The sequence below is a fragment of the Phyllostomus hastatus genome, unplaced genomic scaffold (assembly GCF_019186645.2).
Source record: "Phyllostomus hastatus isolate PE091 unplaced genomic scaffold, TTU_PhHast_1.1 phas_contig_432, whole genome shotgun sequence".
NCBI classification, from domain to species: domain Eukaryota; kingdom Metazoa; phylum Chordata; class Mammalia; order Chiroptera; family Phyllostomidae; genus Phyllostomus; species Phyllostomus hastatus.
In genome coordinates, this window is record NW_025333880.1 from 157,562 (window position 1) to 176,764 (window position 19,203).

A 19,203-nucleotide genomic window follows, 5' to 3' on the forward strand; every position below is an offset into this window, starting at 1 on the left:
GCACTCCGTGGCACACACTGAGTTCCCCACGTTAATGACTCGGTGCCCTCCGCACCCCCTTCCTCCCGGTGCCTCCCGCAGGCGACCACTGTGGCACACCCGCCTCGGGCCTGGTGCCCGCCCCCGAATAACGGAGCCCACGCCCAGAGCCTTGCGCCGGCCTGCCCCGGCGCAGTGCAGCAGAGCGCGCTCGCGCGCACGCGCGCAGGGACCCCGCGCCCTCCGAGGGGGAAGGGGCAGAAGGGGCGTCCCGGGGGCAGGGGAAGGAGGAGGCGGTCGCGTCGCCTCCGGCGGGGCTACCGTTCACCCTCGCGCGCGCCCCTCGCCTCACCCTTGCCCCGGGAGGGTGAAACGCTTTCTCCCGGCATGCAGCGGGAGGAGGGATTTAATACCAAGATGGCGGACGGCCCGGATGAGTTCGATACCGAAGCGGGCTGCGTGCCTCTTCTCCACCCAGAGGTGAGGAACCGCAACGAGCTCAGTCCTCTCCCTGAGGCCCCCGGCCATTTCTTCCCCGGACTCACGGAGGGCGGTGGCCTACGTGTGTGGGGTAGAGGAACAGGCCGAAGTTGGGGAGGGCGGGGAGGCAAATTCAGGCCCGAGCAAGGCGGCAATGGATAACGGGGGAGGAGATAGCGGGGCGGGCCGGCCGGGGCGGGCTCTGGAACGCAGTCCTTGGCTGTGCCTGGAGGACTGAGGGGGAGGTGTTGATGGTTCTGCTCTGTCGACTTGCTGCTTGCGGGTGCACGGGCAACGGGGCCTGATGCTGGTTTGGAACCTCACCTTAAACCCCTAGTCTTGCCCGAAGCCTCTCCGGGTGAGGAGGAAGCGCGTCTGGTTTTGATTTCTTCTTTTCCTTCGCCCTGGTGAATGACGCTGTCATTCCTTCCATTTAGCTCACTGTGGGGGAGTATAGGGTAAGAACATAATTCCTTGGACAAAGTGATGTCCTTCCATGTTACGCCGAAAACCACACCTTAGGCTCCTTGAGTTGGACGTCCTATTTGAGCGTTTGCCCTTAAGCGATTAAAAAGAGAGGTCAAAACTTTTGGTAATAGACCCACGCTCACATCAGCTCGTCAAAGTATCGGGATTTTTGTTTTGTTTTATGTTTTGTTTTGGAGCCGGGGGAGGACAGTGCAACACGTTGCCCCTCACAACATGAGTATCTTCCCCTGTAAGTAAACAGTGCCCCCGCTCCAGGATCAGTCACGTTCTGTACTTGGTTACTTCTTAGTTTATACCTGAAGTAGTGCTAGTTCTGGCCTGGAAGCAGTTCTTGATGCATTCTTGTTTTTAATGATCCACAGTGATGTGCGGATGGGCAGCGGCAAAGCTTCCTGAAGAACCTCTGTAGTTTTTATGAGGTTAAAAAGGATGAAGACAATCTTTGTATTGTAGTAGGACGAACAAACATGGACGTCTGTACCTGGCTACTCTTCGTTAGAATGATTCTGTTTATTGATGACTTTTGATTTGTAGCATGCTTATATTATTTAGTAAAATGTGAATAAAGAGAAGTATGTACCCATGTAATGTATTAGTATTCAACCACTCTCATTCATTACTTTGATTAATTAAAAAGAGATGGGACAGTTTCTTAAGAAAATGCCTGTATCAGTCTCACTAGAAAAGGCTATTCGAGATTTCTGACAAGCAGAACTGAACAGTAAGACTAGGCATTTTTTGTTTTTGTTTTTGTTTGTTTTTTTTAACCAACATGGTAACATTTTCAGAACTGGGATTGGAGATCTTTCTTTTAGTTAACATTTAGGCCCTGAAAATATGTCAAGAAGTAGACAAAGTTGTTTTCAGATGATACATTGAAAATGTGGCCAAGGAATATTTCTATTCTTCTATTTCTGTGAAAGTAATTTCAAATACTTTAAATGTTGATTGTATGTATATTATAACATACTGGTTCCTCTTCATAAACCTTAGTTTTGTGAAATACTACATTATTACTTAAATAGTAACTTTAACTGGTAACAAATCCAGAGATTGCTGGTATAATGGTCTCTATTTAGAGACCAGTCTTCAGATTGGCATTTAATAATTACTGTAGGAAATTGGCTTTCTCATCATTAAAAGTGGAAGTTTATATAAATGATATACCATTCCTTTTCTCCAACAAATGCAGGGGCTGATTAGTTTAGATGCTTTGTGTCTTAAGCTTTTAACTACAGAGCTAAGGTCTTTCTGCATTTTTCCTCTGGTTACCATTGCATTCATACCTGCTGCAGACCTGGTATAGTTCTGCGTTCTTGCAGTGCATTCTTGGGCAAGCTACTACTCTGAGTTCTAGCTTTACAATATGGGATGAAATAATAATTACTAATAAGCTATTGTGAGGATTAAGTGAGATAATGTGTGCTTTTTCTGTTGTAAAATAAGCAGTGTTTTCAGAATCCCTTGGAGAGAAACTCATTCTCTGCCTTGGTGAACAAGTAAAATAGTACTTTTAGCCCCTTTTTGGAGAGAACATAGACTTTTGGGTTCTAATCCCGGATTTGTACTACTTACTTAGCTAAGTAACCTGAGACAAGTACTTAGTCGCTTAAAGCCTCATGTCGTTCAGAAGAAAATGGAGATGTTCCCTACCTTGTCCACTTGGCTCTAAAGGGTTAGGTGAGACTGTATGTTGAGGTTCGAGAACTGGGCACATTGTTCAGTTAATGGTAATTCTTTTTTCTGTACTAGAAGAAGGAGGGAGTATTAAACATTTAATTTGGTTTTGGTGGAATAGTTCAGAAACTTTTGTGTTTTAATTTAGTGTAACAGGTCTTTGCAGGAACAAGTTTCATTTTACTGTTCATCTTCAAATTTAATGCTGTATCACAAAAATAGTTTCTTACTAAATATTTGTTGAATAGATGAATTGTCTGTAGGTTAAAAAAATTAGCCATTCCTTAAATCTATTAGTGTGCAAACTGCTCACCATTAAAACCTTTCTTATGGGATTATATAATTAGATGAACAGTGAACCCTTCTTTTTAGAGGTATTTGCTGTGAGGGAACATTTTTAATTAAATACTCCATTTGTTTAGTCAGCCATTTAAACATTTGTGTATCTTGTTTGGGTCAGGCACTGGATTGGACTCTTGAGACTGGGATTTTTGTGGTAGATTCACTGAGAGTCGTATGGACTACTGATTGAAAACCATGGATTTGGTGACAAGTTGAGAATCTAGGCTCTGCTATTTACTATCATCATGGTCAAATTACATGTTCTGCATTTTAAAAATTGGGTTAATAACACCTACCTCTTAGAGTTACTATGAATATAAAATAAAATAATATTTGTAAAACAGTTATCGTAGACTTAGGCATATAGTCTGCCAGTCAAATCTAACCTACGAAAGATTTTGACCTATAGCATGTAGTGAATACTGGTGCTATTTGCTTTTGTTCCCCCCCTTCCTTTCTCTTTCTCTCTTCTCCCCTCTCCCTCTCTCCCCATCCCTCCCTTTCTCCCTTTTTTAAAGTCCTCACCTGAGGATATGTCTATTGATTTGAGGGAGACAGACAGACAGACAGACAAGTATCAGTCCGTTTATGTGCCCTGACCGTGGATTGAACCCGAAACCTCTTGGTGCATGAGATAACATTCCAACCAACTGAGCCACCTGGCCAGGGCTGCTTTGTTTTCTGATTAAATAGATGATTATTCATTTTATCATAATGGAGGAAATTATAGGCTATTTGGGAAAGGATGAACTGATTTATCAGAGGTTTAAGGTGTTAATCTCAGCTCTGACTTTAGGCTAGTGGACATTTAACTACTCTCAGTTTCTTTGATTTTAAGATAGAGAGTCTAGGCTAGGTGATCTCTTAAGATTTCCTCAAACTCTAATGTTCCAGTTGTTATGTGGTAATTTTTCAAAATTGATCAACTTAAGCATCTATTTGCTGATGCATAGCACTGTACTAGGTTGTATGGGTGAAAATGATATAAATAGGATAGCTTCTGTTCTCCAGAAGGTAATGATCTAGTTGGGAAGATATATGAAACACTTAACAGAATCTAAATTAAGTGTTGAATTGAGTAGTGTAGCCTATAAGCAGTGTCAGATTCTTGTCATGTAGAATGGTTAGAAGAAAGACTTCAATGGAGAAATGGAGATCATATGTTGGTGTATGGGTTCACTTGACTTGCTATCACCAGTCTTCCATTTCACCCACTAGTACATCTTTATTAAGTCATCTCAGCTCTTTCCTAGAATGAGACCAAATACTCCCATCTACACAGTGTTATAGGGGCTGTCTGTTTCAACAAGAGCTGACTCAGAGCTTTGAACTGGATTGCCTAGATTATCTAGGGCTTTCATCTCTTGCTTGCTTCATTTCTTTCCCTCAATTTCAAAACTTTTATTATTGCCTTCTCTCTAGCTTCTCATTCTTTTAGTGGTTACATTTTTGTTTCTCATTAATTTTGGCCATATTTGTGTCTCATTTTGTTTTTGGTTTAGAATATTAAGCCGAGGTACTACTATATCTCTTATCTTCATAGATTTTATAAAATCTACTTTTTGAAGCTTTTGGTAAAAGTGATTTTGCCTTTTTCCATTATTATTTTTTGCCCTATTGTGTAGTTAGAGATATACATGTGTACACATCCATAAATTAACTCATTTGCTTTCAGAAAGCATATATAAAATTATTTTGAAAATTGTTCTCTTTGTGGTTGGTTATTGGCATGCTCTTTCCTTTCAAAAGATATCTTTCTGGCAGTCTTTAGGATCTTACGTCTTTTTTATTCAGCAAAAATGCTAGCGGTCATATAATTATAACTTAGATTTGTAAATACTATACGTTAAGCATAGTAACCACCAAGTCAATATGTATATAAAATGAAAATACAACTGATTGGCTACTTTATGGTTTGTGGCAAAAGCCAAAGTTGAAAACTACGGACCTATAGAAACAAAGAATTATATTTGGTTGTGAGAAATGCCATTTAACTATTTTGATTTCTTTGTTTTATTTTTCTTTCTATTTTTATTTAATTTGAGAGAATTATCCCCAGAGTATTTGATAAGAGTGGACTGTGGAGTGGGTAGATATAAAAGCAGATAAACTAAAACTATGAGTGATGGTATTTGGCTGCTTAAGTTCAGATCCTAGTTTTGCCACTTACAAGCTGTGATCCTGAGCAAGTTACTGAACTGTGTCCCAAATTTCTGAATTAAAATGGAGATAAAGCACCTCATGAGGTTGTTGTGAAGAGTAAATGAGATAATGAGATAATTCTGTGTCTGGTATTTAGTGACAATAAATGTTAACTATTAATTTTGCGGTAAGAAGTTAGTAATACCTCAAGCAATGGTAGTAGTATACACATATTAGATATGGAAGCAACTGACCAAGTAGCTAAGAATTAAAATTGATTGTCTGGGGATTGAGGAGAGTATTGGCAGAGATTTCTGTATCACAAGACCTTTTTGCACTATTTATTTTTCTTAAAGACATGTGCTGTGATTTGAGACTAAGTATGTTTTTGTTGCTTTGCTAGGCCACAGAGTAATGAGGAATACAAAACAGAGCACTGCAAAGTAACAAAAGATTAACTGTAGTCCTATAGAATCCTTAGGAGAGATGAAGGTGTGTGTGTGTGTACACATGCACACATTTGTTAAAAATTAAAAATGCATGTGTGTCCTGGCTCATTGGTGGTAGTGGTGTCCCACAAACTCAAAGGTCACTGGTTTGATTCCAGTCAGAGCACATGTCTGGGTTGGGGGTTCTGTCTGGGTCCGTGGGTACATACAGGAGTCAACCAGTTGATGTCTGTCTGTCTCTCAGTTCCTTCCCCTTCTTCTCTCTCTGGAATCCATAAATATATCCTTGGTTGAGGATTTAAAAAATAATTCATGTGGACCTCCTTTCCCTTAGAGAATATCCTAAAGGAATGTTAGGGTAGTTAGGACTAGTTAGTCAGTTAAGGGGTCTTGATATAGTGTGTTTTTAATAGAATCCCCAACAACTACATAATCCAAAAAGGCATTATTTTAATATCAAGCTTATGTACAATTCTCTTTCAAAGCATCATCTAATTCTATTACTGTTTTATGATTAGATTGTCTTACAGATAGGTAATTCAAGAATAAAATAGCAGCTACTTTAAATTTTCAAGTTTGAAAACTTGATTCAGGGCAATATTATATTTATAAAATATGCAAGTAAAATTTATAACCAGTGTAAAAATTATCCAATTATAGGATAATACCTTCTATTAAAAACTCCTTAAAATGAAGTCGTAGGCAGCTAATTTAAAAGTACAGTGGAATTTCAGCCTTTTGTAAAGGAGTTATTGTAAGAACTTAATTTCTTGCATTCTAAAAGGGTTAAACAGAATATTTTTAGGTTTTGTTTCAAAAATTGTTGAAAATTTGTTAAACGAGTTACTCCATTTTCTAGGGATAATATGTACTAAATATGATAGAATCTTTCTTTGATAAATCAGAATATTATAGTATTTTAAGCTCATCTCTTTCATTATCCATGATTACTGTTGAGGAAATAAGACAATAGGGCTAAATATACCTGCAGTATTTTTCAGTGTTTTAAAAATAACTTTTTGATTATGAACATTTATTATTTTATGCAGGATTAAATGAGGGATAAACAAAATAGTGACCAAAACTATCTTTATTCTTATGAAAAAAATAAAATGAGCTCTTCTATGAACTGAAGACCTAAGTTGCTTGTGTTAGAATCTTCGGGTTGCAAATGTCACCAACCCTTTTAAAACTTACTTGGACAAAAAAGGATTCATATAACCCAAATTCAGGATAGCACAGGTGCAATTAAACTCTGAGCTGAGAATGTCACGAAGACTCTCTGCCTTCTGTCTCTCCTTGTCTCTGACTTTTAGCTTTGTTTTCTCCTCATGTAGAGCAGCTTCTTCTCTATATTGGGGGTATGGGTGCCAGCATTCTTTTTGCCATATACCTCAAATCTCAACTAAGATGGGCCATCTAAGATTACAGACCATCTGTAATCTCATTACAGATGGTCTGCATATCTTCCCTTATTCTACATTGTAAAGTAGCATAGGGTTGCCCTGATTTAGGTTATGTGCCCACTTCTATGACCACGGGATAATACACACTATAATTGGCAAAGGTCTCTTGGTGAGGTTGGAAGAGGAATAGTTTCCTTAAAGAAGGAATGCTAGCAAGAAAAACTATTTCTGTGCTCTATACTCTCAATGTAAAAAATTATTAGCTTTAAATACATTGAACTTATTCATAACACTAAATGTTCTAGTTGGGTTACTGAATAGCATTCTGTATGAATAATCTAGACCAGGGGTTGGGAAACAACTTTTGTAAAGGCCAAATAATAAATATTTTCAAGCTTGTGGGCCATATAGTCTCTGTGACAGCTACTCAACTCTGTGGTGGTTGTATGAAAGCAGCCATAAACAATACAGAAATAAATGGACAGCAGTGTGGTGATTGCTTGGGGGGAGGAGGCGTATAAGGAGACTAAATGGTAATGGAAAAATGATACAATAAAGATTAAATAAAAGATAATTTTTATGGGTAGGAAAAAATAAAAATATTTTAGTTTTTTTTTAAAGAATGGATATCCTGTGTTCCAATAAAACTTTATATATAAAATCAGACGGGGTCAAGTTTGACTTATGAGCTATTTGCCAGCCTTGCTGATCTGGACAATACCTAAAAACTTGAAGAAATTCATACTAAAATATGTGGTATTTCAGTATATTGAATCTTATTAATTGCTGGTGTGCTTTAATTCATCAGAACTGGAATTGTGTGGTTAGGTAAAGTAAGAATGTGTGTGTGTGTGTGTGTGTGTAAGAATCTTATGGAGAATGTTAGCATACATGTTTTCATACACACTTCTCAAAGTTTCTAATTTAGTATGTGGGTTTGTAATATGTATATTTTGAACAAGTTCCACAGGTGACTCTGATATATACTCCCACACTTGATTCCTCATTCCCTGATACATCTTGGATATAGAGGAAAAGTTTTGTTACAGGACAAGGAAGAAAGCTAGTTTGACCTTTAATGTTTAAGGCATTGTACTTTGTGCTTTTCTTGTTTCCTCCTCAATTGAATGGATGATATGGATGATAATAATGATAATTGCTAACACTTGTCATATTATAACTATGAGCTAGGCACTATTCTAAACAGTTTTGCATATATAGTCATACCCCAGTACTCGTTGGCTTTAGAACTCACCAAATCCTGTATTCCTTGCATTTTGAGGAGGAAAAAATGTTTTAGCACTTGGAGTTTGTTTGGGACTTGTTGCATTTGCTATAACTTTTATGAGTCACAACGCAACCCCATAAGAGAAATTGCTGCATTATTAGGTACTGGTTGGTTGCAGCACCCCTCATGAGTTCCAGAACGAATTAACTAGTACTGAGGTGCTACTGTATTACATATTCATTCATCCAGTTCTCACACTGCTTTTACACCTATTTTACATACAAGGATATAAGTGGCAGAACTGAGTTTGAATCCAGGTTCAAACTGCTTACATCCAGTTGCCTCTTTCTAGCACAGCACAATGTGGTAGTGATGATAATAGTTATAGGGTTGATTGAATATTAATTGCCAGGCAGGCACTGGCTAGCTGTGCTTACAAATGTCCTCATTTACTTAAAAAATTAAAAACAATTTTTAAAGACTGTGTTTACATTTGTTTTAGGTTCACATCAAAATTGATCCTTAAGTATAGAGAATTCCCTGTACTTGCTGCCCCCACATATGCACAGCCTCCCCCACTGTCAGCATCTTGCACCAAGGTGGTGCATTTGTTACAGCCGATGAACCTGCAGTGATTGGTGCATTATTTTTACCCAAAGATCATACTTTATATTATGGTTCACTTTTGGGGTACATCCTATGGTTTTGACAAATGTATAATGACATGTGTTTGCTATTACAGTATCATACAGAATAGTTTCACTGCCTCTGAAGAGTCTCAGTGTTCCAACTATTCACCTCTTCCACCTCTTAACTCTGGCAACAACTGATCTTTTTAGGTTGTTTTCTGTCTCCATAGTCTTTTTTTTTTAAGATATTTTATTATTTTTTTAATTTTAGAGAAAGGGGAGGGGAGGGGGAAAGAGAGGGAGAAACCTATGTATGAAAGAAACATCAGTTGCCTCTTGACCACATACCTCAACTAGGACCAGCCTGCAGCCCAGGCATGTACCCTACTGGGAATTGAACCAAGGACCTTTTGCTTTGTGGGATGATGCTCAACCAACTGAGCCATGGTGGTCAGGGCTTCTGCCAAACCGTCATATAGTTGAGATTACAGTTTGTAGCCTTTTTAGACTGGCTTCTTTCACTTAGTGATAGGCATTTAAATTTCTTCATGTCTTTTCATGGCTAAATAGCTAATTTCTATTTAGAGCTGAATAATATTCCATTGTCTAGGTGTAATAGTTTATCCATTCACATTTTGGTTATATCCATGTTTTGCTTATTTACTGTTTATAGTACTTCTGCAGAGTAGGTATTATTCAGTTTACAGATTAGGATACAGACTCACAGAGATAATTTATTCAATTTTGCATCATTAGTATTTGGCTGAGTTTTTATTAGAACCTGAACTCTGACACCAAACCCATAACCCTCAGATGTACTGTGCCATATAAATTAATAGGTAAAATGCAAATTATTTTTTACTAAATAAGGAAAAAATTCTGCCAAAGTTACTGTCAGTTCTTCTAAGTTATTAAAGTAGCTTTGGGAGGTCTCAATCTTGGCAGTTGATCTAAGGCCACTTCTTTGAGTAACCCGTTGACTTGAAGTAATAAAACTAGATTTCCTTAAAATCCCTCATTTTCAAAAACTTGTAATTCAATCCTTTAGTTTTTTTTCTCATGCTTCATTTAAACTCATAAGGTAAAATATACTTTCACTGATTAAAATCCCTTGAAAGGAAGTGAAATATCCCTCAGTGTGGATCAGAATAGAGGGGTTTGAGGTAAATGTTCTCAGTATTAAATCTGTGGCAGCAGCTGATGGGAGTACCCATGCTGCTGGCTTAATTATAGGCACCTCAGGTTTAAGCCTTTTTGAGGAGTCCTGCTATCATTTGTATTATTTCTAAATCTCTTCTAAAGATTTGTTGCTAGACCACATTCTGTTAGGAGCTTTTGGGGGTACATTTCAGGGAGAATAGTGTAGTTTAAGTGACACATCCAATAGTTAGTAGTAGTTTGATTTTGAGATAATAAATTGCTTAACCTCTTGGTGCTTCATTTTTATCTGGAAAATGGGGATAATAATAGCATCTATCTCTTAGGTTTCTTTTGAAATTAAAAGTTAATAAACCATATTTTGTAGATTTTAACATGTATATAGTTTATGTTTTAATATCTGAAAATGATGTGTGTTGCTTTTGGTCAAGTGGTAGTAATGTTTTAGCAATACAGTAACCAATTTATTTTGCTTATATATCTCCTTTTAATATATCTAAAGAGTCATCTATGGTAAAACTATCTAAATAAGTCTAGAAGCAATCTTTCAATTAGTAAAAATAAAACTTCTAAATGATAGGAGGCATTGTATATAGTTCAGTTGGCAGTGTTCTCTTAGTGATACACACAGTAATGGTACATCTTAAAATCAATAGCATCTTTTCTTCTGTGGAATCCCGTCTCTAAATAAAGTTTAGAAGAGTACTTGGCACATAGAATTAGCTATATTGTTTTATAACCTTTCTTTCAACAGTTCAAGGTTGTGGTAGTGCATGTATGCCATTGTTAAACCTGTTTCCCACCTTTGAGATTTTATCTCCCTTAACTGTACTTATAAACACTTTATTAATCTTTATTTATAATTCTATAACTATAATCATGAATTAACTGTACTTATAAACACTTTATTAATCTTTATTTATAATTCTATAACTATAATCATGAATAAACTGTAGACATCATTTTCTAAAGAAATTTTGCTTTCTGACTGAACACCCAGTGTAAATATCCAGGATCTTCCAGTTGTTTAAGAAGTTAATTAACTTGATAGAAGTAACCATTATTTGAAGTTTTTTCCTTATTTGTCTCCTTTTTTTTCCTGTGAATAAGTGAATGTAATCAAATCCAAAAAATTTTGGAAAATTTTTGGGAAATTTTTTTGGAAAAACATTTGGGGAAAAAAATTGACAAATTAGAATCTAGCTCTATAACATATCAGACCAAATAAAAACTTAAACTTTCTATTATTCTGACTATTCTGTCAGAACTATTATTCTGACATCTGATTTATTCTGTATTGTTGAATAGTATATGAATTTTCAAGGTATCAGAAATTGAAATTCCAGCAGAGGTTTTCTTGGCTTTGGAAAAAAGGGATACGTCCCTGGCTGGGTGGCTCAGTTGGTTGGAGTATTGTACTGTGTGCCAGAAGGGTTGTGGGTTTGATCCCCAGTTGGGGCACATACATAGGTTGCAAGTTCAGTTCCTGGTTCAGGGGGCATACAGGAGGCAACCAATTGATGTATCTCTCACATCGATGGTTCTGTCTCCCTCTTCCTCTCTCTAAAATCAATAAAATGTGTCCTAGGGTAAGAATTAAATAATAATAATTTTTTTAAAAAGTGACACATAATTGCTAAAAATTTAAATAGTACAAAAGGATATATAGTAGAATGTAAAAACATAAATGTATATTTATGTACATGCTTATATATAGTTCCTTGTTTTTGTTATATAAATGGTATCATGTCATAAAATTTGCATTTTTTTCTGACTATACTTTGGACATAGTTCCATCTTAGCATGTAATGATATCTCCTATTTTTTATAATGTCTGGACATGCCTTGTCCAGTATGGTCTCCACCAGTGACGTGGCTATGTAAATTACATTAATTAAAATGAATAAAAACAATCAGCTTTTCGGTCATATTAGTAATATATCAAGGGTTGATTAATCATGTGTGTCCTGTGGCTGTATAATATGTTCATAATTGCAGAAAGTTCTCTTGTGTAACACTGTTATGGACAGTTTTTTTTTTAAATGGGTATGTCTTTTAAAAATTCTTTTTACTGCATTGCTCTTTTTATAGAGGCATATTTTATTTATGATAAATTACATGAATTGTAAATTTGTAGGTCAATAATTTTTAAAACTTTTCATTTCAAGATAATTGTAGATTCACATGTAATTAAGAAAAAAATGCAGAGAGATCCTGTGTGCCCTTTACCCAGGTTCCCCCATATGGTACCCCTTGTAAAATTACAATAGAATATCATAACCAGGAGATTAATATTGAATCATGAAAGATACAGAACATTTCTTTTTTTTTAATTTATTTATTTTTAGAGAGGGAATGGAGGGAGAAAGAGAGAGAGAAAAACATTAATGTGCAGTTGCTGTGGGCTGTGGCCTGCAACCCAGGCATATGCCCTGGCTGAGAATTGAACCTGCAATACTTTGGTTCGCAGCCCGTGCTCAATCCACTGAGCTACGCCAACCAGGGAGGATATAGAACATTTCTACCACCACAAGATCCTTCACATTACCATTACATATCCACACTAATCATATCACCCTTGTATACTATACTAATCTATTCTTCATTTCTATAATTTTTTAATTTTAAGAATGTTCTTTAAGTGGAATCATGTCATATGTAGCCTTACAGGATTGGCTTTTTTCACTCAGCATAATTCTCTGGAGATTCATCTAGTTTGTAGGGTGTATCAGTAGTTCATTGTTTTTTATTACTGGATAATATGTTGATGTATGACAGTTTGTTTAACTGTTTATGTATTTGAGGATATCTGGGTTGTTTTCATTTTTGGTTATTATAAATAAAGATGCTTTAACCATTTGTGTACAGGTCTTTGTGTAAACATAAATACTTATTTCCCCAGGATAAATGCCCAGGAGTACAATTGGGTCAGATGGTAGTTGTATGATGATGTTTTTTAAAACTGTCAAGCTATTTTCCAGAGTGGCTTTACATTTTACATTGCAACCAGGAGTATATGAGTGGTCTGATCTTTCTGTATCCTCACCAACATTTGGTGTTGTCACTTTTCAGTTTTAGCCTGTTTTAATAAATGTGTGAAGATAATTCATTGTGGTATTAATTTTCATTTTCCTAATGGCTAATGATGCTGACTATTATTTCATATGCTTATTTGTCATCTGTATATCCCCTTTGGTGAAATATCTGTGTTTGTATTAGTTTGCTAGGGCTGCCATAACAAAATGCCACAGCCTGGGTGGCTTAAATAATGGAAATTTATTTTCTCACAGTTCTGGAGGTTAGGAGTCCAATGAAGACCAAGGTATTGCCTGGTTTGGTTTCTTCTTTGACTTACAGATGGCTGTCCTATTGCTATGTTCTCACATGGTTTTTCTTTTGTGCACATATGCCCCTAGTGCCTATGCACCTCTTCTTTTAAGGATACCAGTCATACAGGAATATGGTCTACCCTGATGACCTCATTTTAACTTAACCACCTCTTCAAAGGGCCAGGCTTCAAATATAGAGACATTCTGAGACATTGGGAGTTAGGGCTTCAATGTAGGGATTTTTGAGGGACACAGTTCAGCTCACGGAAGTGTCTTTTGCCAATTTTTAAAACTGATTATTTTACTGTTGAGTGTCTTTTCTTAGTAAAGACAGAATTAATTTGAAATGATTACTGCAGGGTAGGAAAGCACTATTGCAATAGGGAGAGGGAAGCTTTTGCAGTGGAAGAATGGGCTGACCAAATATCTACACATATCTCAAGTATTAGGCAAAAATAGGTTTTCTTTTATAGTAAGGAGCTAACAAAGCTAGGAAGAACTGAGTGTGAGGAAGTGGGCTGACCAGGAGTGGCATGATGGGACAGTGGATCAGAGAATATTTTACCCCAAAGCCGGCCTGTTTTCAAGGAGGGGCTGTTAAAGATGGGTTGTGTGCTAGCTTTACTGTTCCGTGTTAAGAGGTTTTTTGTATTTCCCAGACACTGGTTCTTTGTTATGGTTTGCAGATAGTTTTCTCCCTATCTGTAGCTTATCTTTTTATCCTCTTAATAGGCTTTCTCACATCATAAGTTTAAATTTTGATGAATTCCAGTTTATGTTTATGGATTGTGCTTTGTGTGTCAAGTCAGATCTCTTTTCCAAAATTCCAAAGATTTTCTTTCCTTTTTTTAAAAACAGTTTATAGTTTTACGTGTAACATTTAAATTAAAGGTCAATTTTGAGTTTTTTAAAAATTTTTTAAAATTTATTGATTTTAGAGAGCGGAAGCGGGGGAGTGAGAGAGAGAGAGAAACATCGATTTGCTGTTCCACTTATTTATGCATTCATTGGTTGTTTCTTGTGCTCATATGTACCCTGACCGGAGATTGAACCTTGGAATATTAGGACAATGCCCTAACCAACAGAGGTACCCAACCATGGTGGCTTTGAGTTATTTTTTATGTAAAGTGTGAGAATTAGGTTGAGGTGTGTTTATTTATTTGCCTGTAAGATGTTCAATGGTTTGTTGAAAAGCTTATCTTTCCTTTATTAAATTGCTTTTACATTGTTGTCAAAAATCAGTTGAGCATGTTTATGTGTTTCTATTTCTGGGTTTTATTCTTTAAAAAAAAATATATATATATATATATATATATATATATATATATATATATGTCTATTCCTCAGCCAATGCTACACAATTTTGATTACTTTAGCTGTATAATAGGTCTTGAAATTGAGTAGACTGCTTCTTCCTACTTTATTCATCTCTTCCAAAATTACTTTAGCTCTTTTAGTTGCTTTCTTATATAAATTTGAGAATAACCTTGTTTATATCTATAAAAAAATCTTGCTGAAATTTTGATCAAAATTGTATTAAACTTGTATATCTGTGTGGGGAGGATTGATATCATTACCTTGTTGAGTCTTCTAATCCATGAATATGGTATGTGCCTATTTAGATCTTCTTGGATTTCTTTCGTTGGTGTTTTGTAGTTTTCCTCTTAGAAGTACTGTATATGTTTGGTTACACTAATTTCTATTCTTTCATGTCCATATCAGGCATCTCTTCACCAGTGCTCTCCTAATAATCCTACATCATTGATTTTTGGATCTACTAGATTGTTTCTGCTAGCGATCATTTCTTCCAGCCTAAAAAAAAAACAAAACCAAAATTGTATTTTTCTTTGATTGCACTTCTCTCCTACTGCCCTATTTCTTGTTCTTCTTTGTAGCAAAACTCTTCAAAAGATTTGCCTGTACTTGCCGTTCCCATTTTTCTTCTTTCTTTTCTTTAATCAATTTCTTTCTCATAAATTCCCCCACCTTGTGTAAGTAATGTGGTATCTATATTGTTAAATTCAGTGGTCTACTTGTGGTCCTTATCCTTCTTGACTTTTCAACAACATAGATATAGTGGATCTGTCCTAGCTAAGTTTCTTCACTTTGCTTCAGGGAACTGAAGATCAAAACAAGATATAATTTGATACCTAGTAGATCCCCTCCCAGGTCAAGAAGTTTGGTAGATTTAAGTATAGTATAAGGAAAACTCATGCATTGCTAGTGAGAATGTAAGTTGGTACTGCCACCTTAGAAAGCATTTTAATGATAGTAAAAGATAACTCGAAGTCTTTTTATCCAGAAGTTCTGCTACTAGGTGCTTATCCTAGAGAAACTTACAGATGAGGCCTCTATAAGATTGTTTATTGCAGTATGGTTTATAGTAGCAAAAAGTCTTTTAGAAGGGGAATGTATGTGGTTTATTCATATAAGGCAGCAATTTTCAATCTTTTTCATTTCATGGCACACATAAACTACTAAAATTCTCTGCATACCAAAAAATACATTATTTTGTCAATCTGACAAAAAAGAGGTATAATTTTGATTCATTCACAGAATACAGCTATTGTTGTGTAGGCTGTTGTCAGTTTTTAATTTGCCAGTCTAAGGGAAAAGAGATCAGTGCCCCTGACTACATAGTCAGGTATTGATTGCATGTTTTAAAAATTCTCATGGTGCCCCAGTGTACCTTTTGCGGCATACTGGTTGAAAATTGCTGATGTAATGGGTTATCATCTAGCAATTGCATTGAATAAACTAGAACTACATGTCTCAGCACACGTAAATCTCAAAAATGTAATGTTAAGTGAAAACTAAGCATAAAAGGATAAATACTTTGATATATTTTGTATAATAGGACATTAAATGGGACTTTTCTTGTCATCTAAGCATTTTTTCCTGGAGTTTAGAGCTGAGGACACTAGCTGACAAGGGATTGCTGCAGTATGAACAGATGTGCTTAACTTGCTGGGAAATGGCCATAATTTATTCTGGAATTGTTATTTCCAGTCTATACAAGATAGAGTCTTTAATGGGAGGAAGGGCTCTTTGAAGAGTTATCAACCCAGGAGGGAGTGCTGTGGTGTTTATATTGCCCTTCATGTGGGTTGCAAACAATTCCTCTGGAACACTGGGATTTTTCTAGAAGGAAGATGTTTTTTTGGCTGGACTACTGCTAGGTTGCAGAGATTAGTTAGGCTTCCCTCAGGTGCTGTCTGAGTGGAGTGTTAGGGAATTCTTGGAAAAGAGTAAAATGGGTCCCTTGGAGTTATTGAAGGCTCAGAGACTGGGCACTGCTGCTGTTTTACTTGGGAAGTGAGAAGGGTAAGAGATATATGAAATAACCTTGCAGTGGAAGAGCCAGAGCAAGAGGTTTCTCTGTGTGGTATTTCCTTGGGCCAACCAAACAATTTAGAGGTTAGATAAACTAGAGCCATCTTGAAAGAGACTTATCAAAGGGAGTTGACTGCTCTGCAGAAGCAGCCCCAGGGTTATACCCCTGGGATAGGGGCTGAGGAGAAGTGTTTAGACGTGAGCTGGAGAATGTCTCTTTTGTACCAGAGAATGTTGCAGAGGGAGGTTCTGTTAAGAAAAGCAGAGCTGGACAGTAAAGTGGTAAAAATGAATTTCATTCAGACACTATTGCAATAGGGAAAAAGAAGCCCTCGGTATGGAACTGGGCTCAAATCCAAATACAACAAGGACAATTGGGGGTTGAAAGCCAACAAACAGAACAAGGGGGTCAGTGGATGGAAAATCCACTGTACCCCCCTACTAAGAGGAGACATTAAGGATGGTATTCTTGTTAAACCAATTTAACAGGATTCTTGTTGAAGGCAGGCCAGGGTGATCGGGTGTCAAGGGTGGGAAATTCTCTGTTTACCAACTTAGCAGGTTTTTTGCTGAAACTGGACTGTGCTGTCCAGTAAGAGTGGGGGTCCAAGGTTGAGGCCTAGTGGAGCAAAGAACTTAGAGGAGTTAGACTAAAGTTTGGTTGAAGAGCAAGTCTTTGTTTCCATGGGATGAATTTTAGAATTCTCAGAAAGCCTCACATGAGATAGCCAACAGTTGGTATGGCCAGTGATTGAGGGGTTTTCGTAACTGTGAGAAAAGTACAACCTGTGTAATATGGACTTCACTCCTTTACTTCTCACTTTTCCACCTTTATGTTCAGCCTGTGATAGGCAGAATATTCCACCCCACCTGTCTTCCTCCAAAAATACCAAGTCTTAATACTTGGAACTTGTGTTACCTTGTAAGGGAAAAAGACAGTGCAGGGATGATAAAATGAAGGGTCTTGAGATGGGGAGATTATCCTGGATATCCACGTGGACCCTATATATAATCACATGTATTCTTTTACAAAGATTTTATTTATTTTTAGAGAGAGGGAAAGGGAGGGAGAAAGGGAGAGAAACATTGATGTGGGAGAGAAACATTGATTGGTTGCCTCCTGCATGTGCCCGGTCCAGGACCAAACCCATGACCCAGGCATGAGCTCTGACGAGGCACTGAGTGGCAAACTTTTGGTTTGCTGGATGACGCCCTACCAACCAAGCCACACCATTTAGGGCTAGTCACATGCTATTTATTATTTTTTGGAAGGGAAGGGAGGGAGAAAGAGCAGGAGAGAAACATCGATGTGTGAGAGAAGCATTGATGTGGGACCTGGCCCCCATCCCAGGTATGTGCCCTGTCCAGTAATCGAACCAGTGACCTTTTGTTTTGCAGGATGGTGCTCAATCCACCAAGCCACACCAGCCAGGGCCTAATCACATGTATTTTTATAAGAGGGAGCAGAGGGAGATTTGAATACACATGCAGAGAAGGCTATATGAAGCTGACTAGCTGGACTTGAAGGTGGTGGCCTCATTGGAGTGCTCTCACCACAAGCCAAGAAGTACCAGAAGCCCACCAGAGCTGGAAGAGGCAAAGAATAGCTTTGTTCTAGAGCCTCCAGAGGGAGTGTGGCCCTGCTGACACCTTGTGATGCTGATATTTAATTTTGGACTTCTGACCTCCAGAACTGAAAGATAATAAATCTGTTGTTTGTGGTAATCTCTTATAGCTGCGGTAGGAAACTAACACATATAACAGCACATAGTACTATAATATGTTTGCATAGCAACAGGAACACAGATGACATGACAGTTAATTCTGCCTGAGGAGGACAAGGACGGGTATGGCGACATTGGAATTGAATTGAAGGATTTGTAAAAGTTTGCCAAACCTAAGATACAATGTGTCTTCTGAATAGAATGCTAACATGAGCAAAAAGATAGGTTTTAAAAGTACATGACTTTTTTTTTAATTAAAATGAATTTTTTTTATTGTTGTTCAAGTACAGTTGTCTCTGTTTTTCCCCTGACATGTCTTCTTGAAATGGTGCTTAAAAGGAAGTGGTTGATACTAAATTGGGAAAAAGTAGATTGGGGCCAGTTAATACAATTTTGTATGATTACCAGAATTTTCTTTTTTTTTAATATATTTTATTGATTATGCTATTATAGTTGTCCCATTTTCCCCCCTTCACTCCCCTCCACCCTGTACACCCTCTCCCACCCATATCCCCCCCTTTAGTCATGTCCATGTGTCATACTTGTAAGTTCTTTAGCTTCTACATTTCCCATACTATTCTTACCCCCCCATCTATTTTCAACCTACAATCTATGCTACTTATTCTCTGTACCTTTTCCCCCTCTCTGCTCCTCCCACTCCCCTGTTGCTAACCCTCCATGTGATCTCCATTTCTGTGGTTCTGTTCCTATTCTAGTTGTTTGCTTAGTTTCTTTTGGTTTTGCTTTAGGTGTAGTTGTTAATAATTGTGAGTTTGCTGTCCTTTTCCTATACATGTTTTTTCTTTATCTTCTTTTCTTAGATAAGTCCCTTTAACAT

At 37.2% G+C, this 19,203-nt stretch overlaps 1 protein-coding gene across 1 annotated transcript in view; it reads left to right on the forward strand.

Annotated features, from left to right (window-relative positions):
• The first annotated feature begins 221 nt into the window (after window positions 1-221).
• ZDHHC17 (zinc finger DHHC-type palmitoyltransferase 17) overlaps window positions 222-19,203 on the forward strand; it is a 97,596-nt gene continuing 78,614 nt past the window's right edge. Inside the window, exon 1 of the mRNA XM_045844978.1 lies at window positions 222-459. Coding sequence (XP_045700934.1) covers window positions 367-459 — 93 coding nt within the window. The 5' untranslated portion in view covers window positions 222-366. The remainder of the gene's footprint in view (window positions 460-19,203) is intronic.